Here is a 13,153-nt window from a genome sequence, read left to right as displayed (position 1 = left end):
AGTTCTTGGCTTCCGAGTGCTTTTTGCATCTTTTGTGCCTGGTGATGTGATCAGGGCCAAGAGGTTTGCTCTGAATGTAAGATATTTAGGGCAGAATCTGTTTGCTTTGGTGTACTCAAAATATGCTGATTTAACGTTAATCATAGAATCATAGAATATCCCGAGCTGGAAGGGACCCATAAGGATCATCGAGTCCAACTCCTATCCTTGTATCCTATACAACTGTGTTCTGAATTGTGTGTGTCTTTTATTACTGTTTTAAGAAATTTAAAATGATAGGTCAGTCTTGTCTGTGTAGCTTGTTTAGCATTGTGTAATATCTTTAAGGTGCATCTATATGTGCGTATATGTATATATGTAATATATGTGTAACATATGTAAAAACACATATAAGACATATAATAACGCATATGTAAAAACACAAGATCTATTAACTATGATCGTAGTGAGAGAACATTTGGGCAGCATTTCCCACCTCTGTTCCTCTGTTTTCTGCCCAGTGATTGCAGAGACACAATTTATGTACAGTTTTGGTTTTAAAAAGAAAAAAAAAAGAGAGAGAAAATGAGGAAAACTAGTCATTCCAGTGTTAAAGCCAGGTTTCCATGGATTTCAAATGGAATGGAATTCCAATGCTAACAAGGCTAGGTATCCATCCCTGGGAAGAACAGACTCCTTAAGTAGCTTGTTAACTGCCACAATTCTAATAAGGAATCAGTGAATAATTTGACAATGTGGAGAGATGGCTCTTGGTGGAGCCTATATGAATGGCACAGCCAGTATCATTTCAGATCAGAAATGGGGAGTTGGAAAAAATCACAGACTGTTAGCATTCAGTTGAATGGTCTTTCAGTTAAGATACACTTCTGTAGTGGGTTTACGTGGCAAGGTTTTGGTAGAAGGGGGCCATAGGGATGGCTTCTGTGAGAAGGATCTAGAAGCTGCCTCATGTTTGGTAAGGGCCCCACTGCTGACCAGAGCCGAGCCAATAAGCGATGTTGTTTTGCGCCTCTGTGAGAACATATTTAAGACAGGGGAAAAAAAATGCTGCACCACTCAGCAGCTGGGAGAGTGAGAGGAGTGAGGCACAGCCTTGCAGATGCCAAGGTCAGTGAAGAAGGAGGGGGAGAGGTGCTCCAGGCCCCGGAGCAGAAGTCCCCTGCGGCCTGTGCTGAGGACCATGGTGAAGCAGGCTGTCCCCCTGCAACCCATGGAGTACCACGGTGGAGCAGGTGGACCTGCACCGACGGAAGCTGCGGCCTGTGGAAGACCCCTGCCGGAGCAGATTCCGGGCCGGACCTGTAGCCTGTGGAGAGGAGACCACACGGGAGCAGGTGACCTGGCAGGAGCTGCTGCCCATGGGGAACCCAGCCTGGAGCAGTGTGCTCCTGAGGGATGGACCCCGTGGTACGGACCCATATCTGGAGCAGTTCTGGAAGAGCTGCTGCCTGTGGGAAGCCCACGCAGGATCAGTTAGGCCGGGACTGCGTCCCATGGGAGGGACCCCACATCAGAGGGGACGAGAGTGATCGAGACGGAGTCGCGAAGAAGAAGCACTATAGACTGACCATAACCCCCATTCCCCCGTTCCCCTGCGCTGCTCGGGGGGAGGAGGTAGAAGAGCGTGGATGGGGAGGAAGGTGTTTTGGTTTCTTTCCTTTGTTTCTCACTTCTCTACCTTGTTAGTAATAAGCAATAAATCTTACTGTCTCCCTATGCCGAGTCTGTTTTGCCCGTTACAATAATTACTGTGTGATCTCCTTGTCCTTATCTCAACCTTTGAGCCCTTTTCATCCTATTTTCTCCCTGTTCCTCTTTGAGGAAGGGAGTGAGAGAGCGGTTGTGGTGGAGCTCAGCTGCCCACTCAAGCGGAACCACCAGAACTTCTCAGACAGACCTCTCAAATCATAAATATTAATAATTATACCACCACACTACATCGGTTTCCTATAAATGGGAAGCTCAGACAGAAGAAGAATGAGTTAAAATGAATCTTAGAATCATAGAATCATTAAGGCTGGAAAAGCCCTCCAAGATCAACTGGTCCAACCATCCCCCTACCACCAATATCAGTCAATAAACCATGTCCCTGTGCATAACGTCCAACCTTTCCTCAAACGCTCCCAGGGACAGTGACTCCACCACCTCCCTGGGAAACCTGTTCCAATGCCTAAACAATCTTTTTGAGAAGAAATGTCTTCTAATTTCCAACCTAAATGTCCCTTGGCACAACTTGAGGCCAATCCCTCTAGTCCTATCACTAGTTATCTGTGAGAAGAGGCCAACCCCCAGCTCCCCACAACTGCCTTTCAGGCAGTTATAGAGAGCGAAAAGGTCTCCCCCTCAGCCTCCTCTTCTCCAGACTAAACAACTCCAGTTCCCTCAGCTGCTCCTCATAGAACTTGTGTTCCAGGCCCTTCACCAGCTTTGTAGGCCTTCTCTGGACACACTCCTGGGCCTTGATGTCATTCTTGTAGTGAGGGGCCCAAAAGTGAACACAGTACTCGAGGTGTGGCCTCACCAGAGCAGAATACAAGGGGACGATCACCTCCCTGGTCCTACTGGCTACACTATTCCTGATACAAGCCAGGATGCCGTTGGCCTTTGCCCGTCCATCCAGCCTGTCCAGGTCCCTCTGCAAGGCCTTCCTGCCCTCCGGCAGATCAACACTTCCCCGCAACTTGGTGTCATCTGCATGCTTACTGAGGGTGCGCTCAATGCCCTCATCCAAATCATCAATAAAGATATTAAAGAGGATGGGCCCCAACACCGACCCCTGGGGAACACCACTTGTGACCGGTCGACAGCTGGATTTAATGCCATTCATCACCACTCTCTGGGCCAGGCCGTCCAGCCAGTTTTTAACCCAGCAAAGAGTGTCCCTGTCCAAGCCATGGGCTTCCAGCTTCTCCAGGAGAATACCGTGGGAGACTGTGTCAAAGGCTTTGATGAAGTCTAGTAGCCTTTCCCTCATCCACCAGGCGGGTCACCCGGTCATAGAAGGAGATGAGTCTGGTCAGACAGGACTTGCCTTTCATGAACAGATGCCGACTGGGCATGATCTTCCGGTATCTTCTCATACCTCTTCACAGTTATGCGATTTTGTTCTGTTCTGTTTTGTTTTATTTAATAGCAAGAGCCATATTTCCATAGGTATGGTGCACCTAGCTCATGTGATTTTATATGATGACTAAGTTGTTAGTGCTGTCTGCAGTTATCTTGCAGTGCATGCTTGCAGGATCCTCCCCGCCTTTATTCTCTTATTCCAGCTCTGGAACATCATGTGTATGGGCTTCCTGAGCATTCAGTTGAGATTGACACACATACAGTGGTTAATTTTTTTTCCTGAATGGACTGTTTAGTAGGATTAAGTGGTCATAGAGATGCTATCCACATCAGTGGATGTGCCAAAATGTTATTGGAAAGAATCTGATTTCAAAAATACTTTTTGCCCTACTTTTTTTCCCCAGTGGATGATGTCATCAAAATATTACAGGTGTTCAGGAGCATCATCCTGTTCCAAGGCAGTCTGGATCAGTCCATGGCAAATGGGGAGGGCTGTGTTTCCAGGGGAGGGCTGTGTTTCCACCCCTGGGACAGTTGATTCCAGGTGTACTGGACACCCCTCCAAGTGAAAGCAAACCGTGGCCTGCACTCTGATGTCAAAAGGATTAAAAAAAATGCATTAGCAATATTAATGGTCACTTGGTAGCCTTTTACTCCAGTTCATATTGAAGTTCTAGCGTGTCCGGCACAGCAGCAGTCAGCAGTAGCGTAACTTCATTCAGGCCACAATAGTCCACAATTAGTCTCATTAGACTTTCACACTGGCCACATCTCAGAAGATTATTCTGGGAATTATTGAAAAACACCTAAAGGACAACGCAGTCCTTGGTCAGAGCCAACATGGGTTCACTAGGGGAAGGTCACGTACAACAAACTTAATTTCCTTCTATGACAAGATCACCCAGCTAGTTGACCAAAGGAAGCCAGTCGATGTAATCTTTTGGATTTCAGTAAAGCTTTCGATACTGTCTCTCACAGTATCCTTCTGGACAAAATGACCAGAATAGTTAGATTAAAGCATAATAAGATGGGTGAAGAATTGGCTGACGAGTCGGGCCCAGAGGGTTCTTGTAAATGGGATTACTTCAGGCTGGCGATCTGTCACTAGTGGGGTTCGTTCCTCAGGGCTTCATTTTAGGACTACTCTTCTTCAATGTTTTCATAAACAGTTTGAATGAAGGACTTGAAGGTTTTCTGGGCAAGATCGTGGACAATACCAAGTTGGGTGGAGGTCCTGACTCCATGGAGGGTGGTAAGGCCTTGCAGAAAGATCTGGACAGACTAGAGAGCTGGGTAATTACCTACTCTATGAAATTTAACAAGAGCAAGTGCCGGGTCCTGCACCTGGGAAGGGGCAACCCTGGCTATACGTACAGACTGGGGCATGAGACACTGGAGAGCAGCCCCGCAGAGAGAGATCTGGGGGTTTTGGTCGACAGCAAGCTGAATATGAGCCAGCAGTGTGCCCTGGCAGCTGGGAGGGCCAACCGTATCCTGGGGTGCATCAAGCACAGCATTGCTAGCTGGTCGAGGGAAGTGCTTGTCCCACTCTACTCTGCGCTGGCACGGCCTCACCTCGAGTACTGTGTGCAGTTTTGGGCATCACAGTAAAAAAAGGATGTGAAACTATTGGAGAGTATCCAGAGGAGGGCTACAAGGGTGGTGAAGGGCCTAGAGGGAAAGACATATGAGGAGCAGCTGATGTCACTTGGTTTGTTCAGCCTGGAGAAGGGGAGGCTGAGGGGAGACCTCATTGTGGTCTACAACTTCCTCACGAGGGGGAGCGGAGAGGCAGGCGCCAATCTCTTCTCTTTGGTGACCAGCGATAGGACCCAAGGGAACAGCTTGAAGCTGGGACAGGGGAAGTTCAGACTGGATACCAGGAACAGGTTCTTCACCAAGAAGGTGGTCGAGCACTGGAACAGGCTCCCCAGGTCACGGCACTGAGCCTGCCAGAGTTCAAGAAGCATTTGGATAATGCTCTCAGACACGTGGTCTGATTTTTTGGGTGGTCCTTTGGGGACTGAAGAGTTGGACTTGATGGTCCTTGTGGGTCCCTTCCAGCTCAGATATTCTATGATTCTATGATATGGGACTATTAAAGGGTGAGCTACTCTTGGTGATCACTCCTTGATTCTCAAGTTGATGAATGCGCTTATGGATGGGAATCAAGTAGTCTTGGTTGGTACGCTATTGCCACCAGTGCACTGCAGTGGTAGCAATGAACACCTGCTGTTCTTTGACCCTCAGCAACCCCACAACAGAAGGGTCCTCTGAGAGACCGGGCAAGGTGGACAACTGCTTAATGACCTCTGTCTCCAAGGCAGCTATGCCAAAAGCCCACCAGAACCCTTTTGGGTCCTTGAAATATCCTCTCCTGAGGTAGTCTATGCCAAGGATGCACAGAGCATCCGGGCCAGTCACAAGAGGGTGCTTTTGCCACTCATTCCGTTAGGATCACTTCAGCCTCCAATACAGTTAACTGCTGGGATCCCCCTGTCACTCCAGAGATAGAGATGAGTTCTGCCCCTTTATAGGTTGATGGTATGAGGGTACACTGTGCACCAGTGTCCACTAGAGCCTTGTACTCCTGTGGGTCTGATGTGCCAGGCCATTGAATCCACACAGTCCAATAAGCCTGACTGTCCCTTTCCTCCCCCTGGCTGGAGGCAGGGCCCTCCTAGTCCTGGTCATAGTATTCATTACTGTGTCTGGGGGACTGCCCACTTGTTGCAGGAAGAACGGCCGAAAGCACGACAGACACCAGTATGGTCAGATCATGCTCCATTTTATTACCCGAATAGCCTGACTTTTATAGTGAACTTTACAGGGGCGGATAGTGTCTCACACAAGATTATTGGTCAGAAGCACTCAGACAAACAACTACAAGAAAACAACCCCACCTGCAAGAAAACAACCCCCTTGTGATTAGCAGTCACGTAGACCTTATCCTTGAAGCCAACTACTGGCAACAATATTTTTCTAAATTCCTCAATTGGGCGATGTGGGAACACTGTCATAGGAACTTCTCATAGGAGGGTCCAGAGGCACAGGATCAGAGCACCCTAAGCTGTGTTCAGAGCTTATGGTTGAAAATATGTCTTTTTCTGCAGAGACATTCCAGCTTGATGGGTCAGACACGAGCTTCAGTGTGTTCTGAGAAAGCAGAGATTTGTCCTCTCCATCCTCAGTGAAGGTGTCATTGGCAAGGACGATGCTTGTTGTAGAGAAGACACGTTTGGTAGGTCTTGTTTGACATAGCTGCCTGAAACCAGGTGCAAGAAGCATAGATTTCTGGTCTATCTTCTCAGGTAAAGAAGTCTGTGTTGCTCTGGACTTCAGAGAATTACAGCTCCAAAGAGATTTAGAGGGAGAAATGCTGGTCATACCTTGCAATGTATCCTGAAGGGCTTTAATTTGCTCCATCAGCCTCTGATTACAGTTTTTCAGGTGGTAGTTTTCTAGCTCAAGCTCTCTCAGCTTAGATGTTACCCACTCCTTGATCTTGGCAGCTTCCTCTTGAACAATTTTGAGTTCCTCAGTCCTCAGCTGTTTCTGTTTTGCTAGCTGAGTCTCCAGTCTGTTAATCAGGTCTTGTTTTCTTTGTAGTGTACCCATCAGCTCCTTCAGTGAAGGTCGATTTTCGCAAGCTGCTGCTGCACCTCTCATTGGCAAAGCATCCTGAATGGATTTATTTCTGCCTGGCAGCGGCACCGATGCTGGCAGCACAGCTTTATCAAGATTTTCTGGCGCGGGGGGTGGGGAGGGCAGCCCCCACTCCCCATCAGCACTCTGCTCCGATAGTCCCTCAGTTATTTCTGCTGCTGATTGCTTTATTGGAGAGGTCATACCCCGAACCGGGGTGGGTGCAGGAACCAATGATAAAGTTGTTCTCACTTCTCTAGCTTGTTAGTAATAGGTAATAAATTATATTAATCTCCCTACTCTGAGTCTGTTTTGCTTGTCATGATAATTGTTGAGCAATCTCCCTGTCCTTATCTCAAACCTTGAGCCCTTTTTCTTTGTATTTTCTCCCCGTTTCCCTTTGAGAGAATGGTTGTGGTGGAGCTCAGCTGCCCACCTGAGTAAAACCACCACAGCTGTTAATATTTACTGTGTTTTGATAATGATAATAATTTAGAAAGCAAATGTTTAACATGGGGACAGCTAAGTGGATTATTGTAATAATACACTAGGAAACAGTGCACCAACACACCATGGGGAATGCATATTCCTAGGGTGTGGGGAGCACCACACCATGGTGACTGGCTTTAAGTGCAGACTACTAACTGGTGAATTAATTGGCCTCTTCAGGAACCTACTTGGAAGAATCCCAAGGGTTAGGGCCCTAGAAGGAAGGGGGATCCAGAAGAGCTGGTCAGTATTCAAGCATCACCCCCTCCAAGCTCAAGATCAATGAGCAAGAAGGTAAGGAAAGGGGGCAGGAGACCTGCATGGATGAGCAAGGAGCTCCTGGCTGTTATAAATTAGACCACACAATTTACTGGTCTATTGAAATTATTTTATTAATCAAGTAAGCAGACACAAGCAAAACAGCGCTGGGCGGCTGGGGAGTCTCCGCTCCGCAACAGCACGCAACTTCCCTTTCCAGGGTTGCTGTTTTATAGCAGTCGAGTTCCAGGACTTGTTGAACTGGCTGAGGCTGCGCAGTCTATTGTTGAGAGGGGGGTCGTTGTTCTTCTGCTGGTGATCACGCGTTGTGCTCGTGTTCAGGTGGGGGTAGTGAAGCGGTGAACAGGATGTCTGGTTTCACTCAAGGATGTTTACCCAATACCCCCTCCTGCTATCTGCTTGCTTAATCCTCCCCTTTACCAAGGCTGTTAAATTTTACAACCTTATCTCCTCAGCAGATTCTCCAAATTCCTCAAAGACAATGAACAAACCCCCACTAATTTATCACACTGGCAAAGCTCAGTCAGAAGAAGGAAGTATACAGCATGTGGAAAAAGGGATAGTCCACTAGAGAGGAATATAGGGACACTGTCAGAGTATGCAGGGATGTGACAAGAAAGGCCAAAGCCCATATGGAATTAAAGCTGGCAAGGGATGTCAAGGACAATGAGAAGGGCTTCTTCAAATACATCAGTAGCAAGAGGAAAACTAGGGAAAATATGGACCTGCTGCTGAGTGGGGCAGGTGCCCTGGTAATGAAGGATACAGAGAAGGCAGAGTTACTGAATGCCTTCTTTGCTTCTACCTTCAATGGTAAGACCAGACCTCAGGAATCTCAGACCCTGGAGACAAGGGAGGAAGTCTGGAGAAAGGAGGACTTTCCCTCGGTCAAGGAGGATCAGGTCAGAGATCATTTAGGCAAACTTGATACCCACAAATCCATGGAATGCACCTACGAGTGCTGAGGGAGCTAGCCAATATTATTGTTAGGCCACTCTCCTGAGGACCGGAAGAAATCCAGTGTCACTGCAGTCTTCAAAAAGGGCAAGAAGGAGGACCTAGGCAACTACAGGCCTGTAAGCCTCACCTCCATCCGTGGAAAGATGATGGAACAGCTAATCCTGAAGGTCATCTCCAAGCATGTGGAGGATAAGAAGGTGATCAGAAATAGTCAGCATGGATTCACCAAGTGGAAATCAAGCTTAACCAATCTGATAGCCTCCTATGATGGGATAACTGGCTGGGTAGATGAGGGGAGAGCATTGTTTGTGCTCTACCTTGACTTCAGCAAGGCTTTCAACACTGACTCCCATAACATCCTCATAGCCAAGCTCAGGAATTGTGGGATAGATGAGTGGACAATGAGGTGGGCTGAGAACTGGCTGGATGGCAGAGCTCAGAGGGTTGTGGTCAGCACTGCAGCCTAGTTGTAGGCTGGTAGCTAGCAGTGTCCCCCAGGGGTCAGTACTGGGTCCAGTGTTGTTCAACTTATTCATCCGTGACCTGGATGATGGAATAGAGTGCACCCTCAGCAAGTTTGCTGATGACACAGAACTGGGAGGAGTGGCTGATACCCCGGAGGGCTATGCTGCCATTCAGAGGGACCTGGACAGGCTGGAACACTGGGCAGTGAGGATCCTCATGAAGATCAACAAGGGCAAGTGCAGGGCCCTGCACCTAGTGAAGAATAACCCCATGCACCAGTACAGGTTGGGGGCTGACCTGCTGGAGAGCAGCCCTGTGGAGAAAGACCTGGGAGTCCTGGTAGACAGCAGGTTAACCATGAGCCAGCAATGTGCCTTTGTGGCCAAGAAGGCCAATGGTATCCTGGGGTGCATTAGGAAGAGTGTTGCCAGCAGGTCAAGGGAGGTGATCCTCCCCCTCTACTCAGACCTGGTGAGGCCTCACCTGGAGTACTGTGTCCAGTTCTGGGCTCCCCAGTACAAGAGGGACTTAGAACTGCTGGAGTGAGTCCAGCAGAGGGCTACGAAGATGATTAGGGGACTGGAGCATCTCTCATATGAAGACAGGCTGAGATAACTGGGCCTGTTTAGCTTGGAGAAGAGAAGACTGAGAGGGGATCTTATCAATGTATATAAATATCCGAAGGGAGGGTGTCAAGAGTATGGGGACAGACTTTTCAATCATGCCCAGCAATAGGACAAGAGGCAATGGGCACAAACTGAAAGAGTTTTCAGATGGAACTAAAACAGTTCCATCTGAATATGAGAGGGCAGTGGTTTTACCGTGCTGGGCAGCTAAACCCCACAACCGCTCTCTCACTCCCCCTCCTTTAGATGAGGAGGGGGAGAAGTAAAGCAAAGAACAACTCACGGGTTGAGATAAGGATAATTTAATTAAAGGGAAATAATTATAATAATTAAATAAAGACTACCATGAACTAAACAATTTAACTAAGGGGAAGTAAAAGGGAAAAGGGGAAAAAGGGAGGAAAACAAACAAACAAAATAAATGAAAGCTATATGGAAGTGCAGAGGAAAGAAATTACTCTCTACTTCCCACAAATGAGCGATGATTGGCCACGTCCTTGAAGCAAGGCCTCAACACACGCAGCCGGTGTTCGAGAGGAGGACCGACGTCTTCTCAACGAGAGCCCACCCCTCCCCTCTTCTTCCTGTTTCCACCTTTTATTGCTGAGTGTGACACCACATGGTATGGAATATCCCTTTGATTGGTTTAGGTCAGCTGCCCTAGTGATGTTTCTCTCCTCACTTTTTTTGCCCACCCCCTAGGAGGGTTAGAGAAAGGCCCAATGCTGTGCCACTGCTGCTCAGCAGTAGACACAACACTGGTGTGATAACACTGCTGTTCCAGCTACAAGTACAGAGTACGGCACTGTATGGGCTGCTGCCGGGAAAGTTAACATTCCAGCCAGACCCAGTACAGTAATCACGAATAATTGCTTCATTGAAGCATAATGATTGCTTCACTAAGGGCAAATCGTGCCCAACAAATTTGACGGCCTTCTATGACGGGGCCACAGCATTGTTTGGTAAGGGAAGAGTAACCAATGTCATCTACTTGGTCACATTCAAAGCATTTGATACTCTACTGCACAACATCCTTGTCTCTAAATTAGAGAGACAAGGATTTGAGAGATGAACCACTCGGTGGATAAGGAATTGGCTAGATGGTCGTACTCAAAGAGCTGTGGTCAGTGGCTCGATGTTCAGGTAGAGACCAGTGATGAGTGATGTCCCTCGGGTTGGTACTGGGATCGGTGCTGTTTAACATATTTGTCGGTGACATGGACATTGGGATTGAGTGCACTCTCAGCAAGTTTGCTGATGACACCAAGCTGTGTGGTGTGGTTGATGTCCTGGAGGGAAGGGATGCCATCCAGAGGGACCTAGACAGGCTTGAGAGGCAGGCCTGTGCGAAACTCATGAAGTTCAACAAGGCCTTGAGTTTCACATTCCCCACAAGCTCCACCTTTTTGGTGAGAAAGAGGTCCAGCATAGCACCGCTCCTCAATGGCTCCTCTATCACTTGGAAAAGGAAGTTATCATCAGTGCATTCCAGGAACCTCCTGGATTGCCTGTGCCATGTTGTGCTGTCCCTCCAGCAGATATCAGGGTGTTTGAAGTCCCCCATGAGGACCAGGGCTTGTGAATGTGAGGTTGCTCCTATCTGTCTATAGAGGGCCTAATCCACTCAGTCTTCCTGGTCAGGTAGCCTGTAACAGACCCCCACTCTGATGTCCCCTGTCACTGCCCTCCCTTTAATCCTGACCCATAAGCTCTCTGTCAGCTCCTTATCCATCCCCAGGCAGAGCTCCATGCACTCCAGCTGGTCATTCACATAGAGGGTGACATCCTCACTTTGTCTCCCCTGCCTGTCCTTCCTAAAGAGCCTGTACCCTTCAAAAGTAGCATTCACTGATAAGTTACAGCATTAGTAAGGAAGAGTACTGGCATTAGCTTTGACCTGTTTGTAGAAACTCTGACATAGAGAGAAGAGGATTTGTTGTTTAGCAAATGCTAGCCAAAATGTTCTAGCGTTGTCATTTAACCCAGCAGGCAGCTAAGCACCACACAGACATTTGCTAACTCTCCCAACACCAGTGGGAGAGAATTGGAAAAAAAGTTAAAAGCTTGTGAGTTGAGATAAAGACATTTTAATAGAACAGATAAGGAAGGGAAAATAATAATAATGATAATAGAATATACAAAGGAAGTAATGCATGGTGCAATTGCCAACGACTCACTGACCAATGCCGAGCCCGTCCCTGAGCAGCGGCCCCCCAGTTTTATTGTTCTGCATGATGTCATATGGAATGGAATATCCCTTTGGCCAGTTTGGGTCAGCTGTCCTGGGTCTGTCCCCTCCCAGCTTCTTGTGCATCCCCACCCTCCTTCCTGGCAGGACAGGACGAGAAACTGAAAAGTCCTTGGCTTGGTGTAAGCACTGCTTTGCAACAACTAAAACATCAGTGTGTTATCAGCATTATTCTCATCCTAAATCCCAAACACAGCACCATATCAGCTACTAGGAAGAAAATTAACCCTATCCCAGCTGAAACCAGGACAATATCCACACCTTAATCCATACCATCTATGTCACACTCAGGTCCCACACACTGCAAAATTAATCACCACCTTTCCTGTCCTTTGATATATAGACACACACAGTTATCATTCTCTTAGTGTATGGGATATCCATCTAAAATGTTGTGTGTTTACGTGGCAAAATTTTGTTAGTGGGGGACTGCAGGGGTGGCTTCTGTGAGAAGAGTCCAGAAGCCGTCCCATGTTAGATAAGGGCCAGTTTCAGCCGGCTCCAAAGGGACCTGATGCTCGCCAGAGCTAAGTCAATAAGCAATGTTGTTTGCGCCTCTGTGAAAGCATATTTAAGAAAGGAATGTGGTGGTTTTACTTGGGTGGGCGGCCGAGCTCTACCACAACTGCTCTCTCACTCCCCCTCCTCAAAGAGGAACAGGGATGAAAATACGATGAAAAGGGCTCAAGGGTTGAGATAAGGATGAGGACATAGTACAGTCATCATCGTGATGGACACAACTGACTCAGCATAGGGAGATAGTAAGATTTATTACCTATTACTAACAAGCTAGAGAAGTGAGAAACAAAGGAAAGAAACCAAAAGCACCTTCCCCCCCATCCACGCTCTTCCACCTCCTCCCCCCGAGCGGCGCAGGGGAACGGGGGTTATGGTCAGTCTATAGCTCTTCTTCGCGACTCCTTCTCGATCACTCTCGTCCCCTGTACTGTGGAGTCCCTCCCATGGGACGCAGTCCTTGCTGAACTGATCCTACGTGGACTTCCCACAGGCAGCAGCTCTTCAAGAATTGCTCCAGATATGGGTCCGTACCACGGGGTCCATCCCTCAGGAGCAAACTGCTCCAACCTGGCTCCCCCGATGGGCAGCAGCTCCTGCCAGATCACCTGCTCCTGCGTGGGTCTAGCCTCTCCACGGGCTACAGGCCCAGCCTGAAGTCTGCTCTGGTAGGGGCTCTCCACAGGCCGCAACCCCCTTCAGGCCAGATCTACCTGCTCCACCATGGTCTCCTGCACGGGCTGCAGCGTGGAAATGTGCTCTGATGTCTTCTTCCATGGTCTGCACAGGGACAACCTGCTCCACCACGGTCATCTCCACAGGCAACAGGGGAACTTCGACTCCGGCACCTGGAGCACTT

At 48.2% G+C, this 13,153-nt stretch overlaps 1 protein-coding gene across 1 annotated transcript in view; it reads left to right on the top strand.

Annotated features, from left to right (window-relative positions):
• Nucleotides 1–8,111: 8,111 nt before the first annotated feature.
• The window catches only part of LOC116501384 (homer protein homolog 1-like), a 164,489-nt gene continuing 159,447 nt past the window's right edge, over nucleotides 8,112–13,153 (top strand). The window contains exons 1-3 of the mRNA XM_032206909.1: nucleotides 8,112–8,381; nucleotides 8,484–8,723; nucleotides 9,079–9,188. Coding sequence (XP_032062800.1) covers nucleotides 8,112–8,381; nucleotides 8,484–8,723; nucleotides 9,079–9,188 — 620 coding nt within the window. The remainder of the gene's footprint in view (nucleotides 8,382–8,483; nucleotides 8,724–9,078; nucleotides 9,189–13,153) is intronic.

This window comes from Aythya fuligula, chromosome W (genome assembly GCF_009819795.1).
Source record: "Aythya fuligula isolate bAytFul2 chromosome W, bAytFul2.pri, whole genome shotgun sequence".
Taxonomy (NCBI): domain Eukaryota; kingdom Metazoa; phylum Chordata; class Aves; order Anseriformes; family Anatidae; genus Aythya; species Aythya fuligula.
The sequence above is the reverse complement of the archived record's forward strand: the minus strand, read 5'-3'. Positions and strand labels throughout refer to the sequence as shown.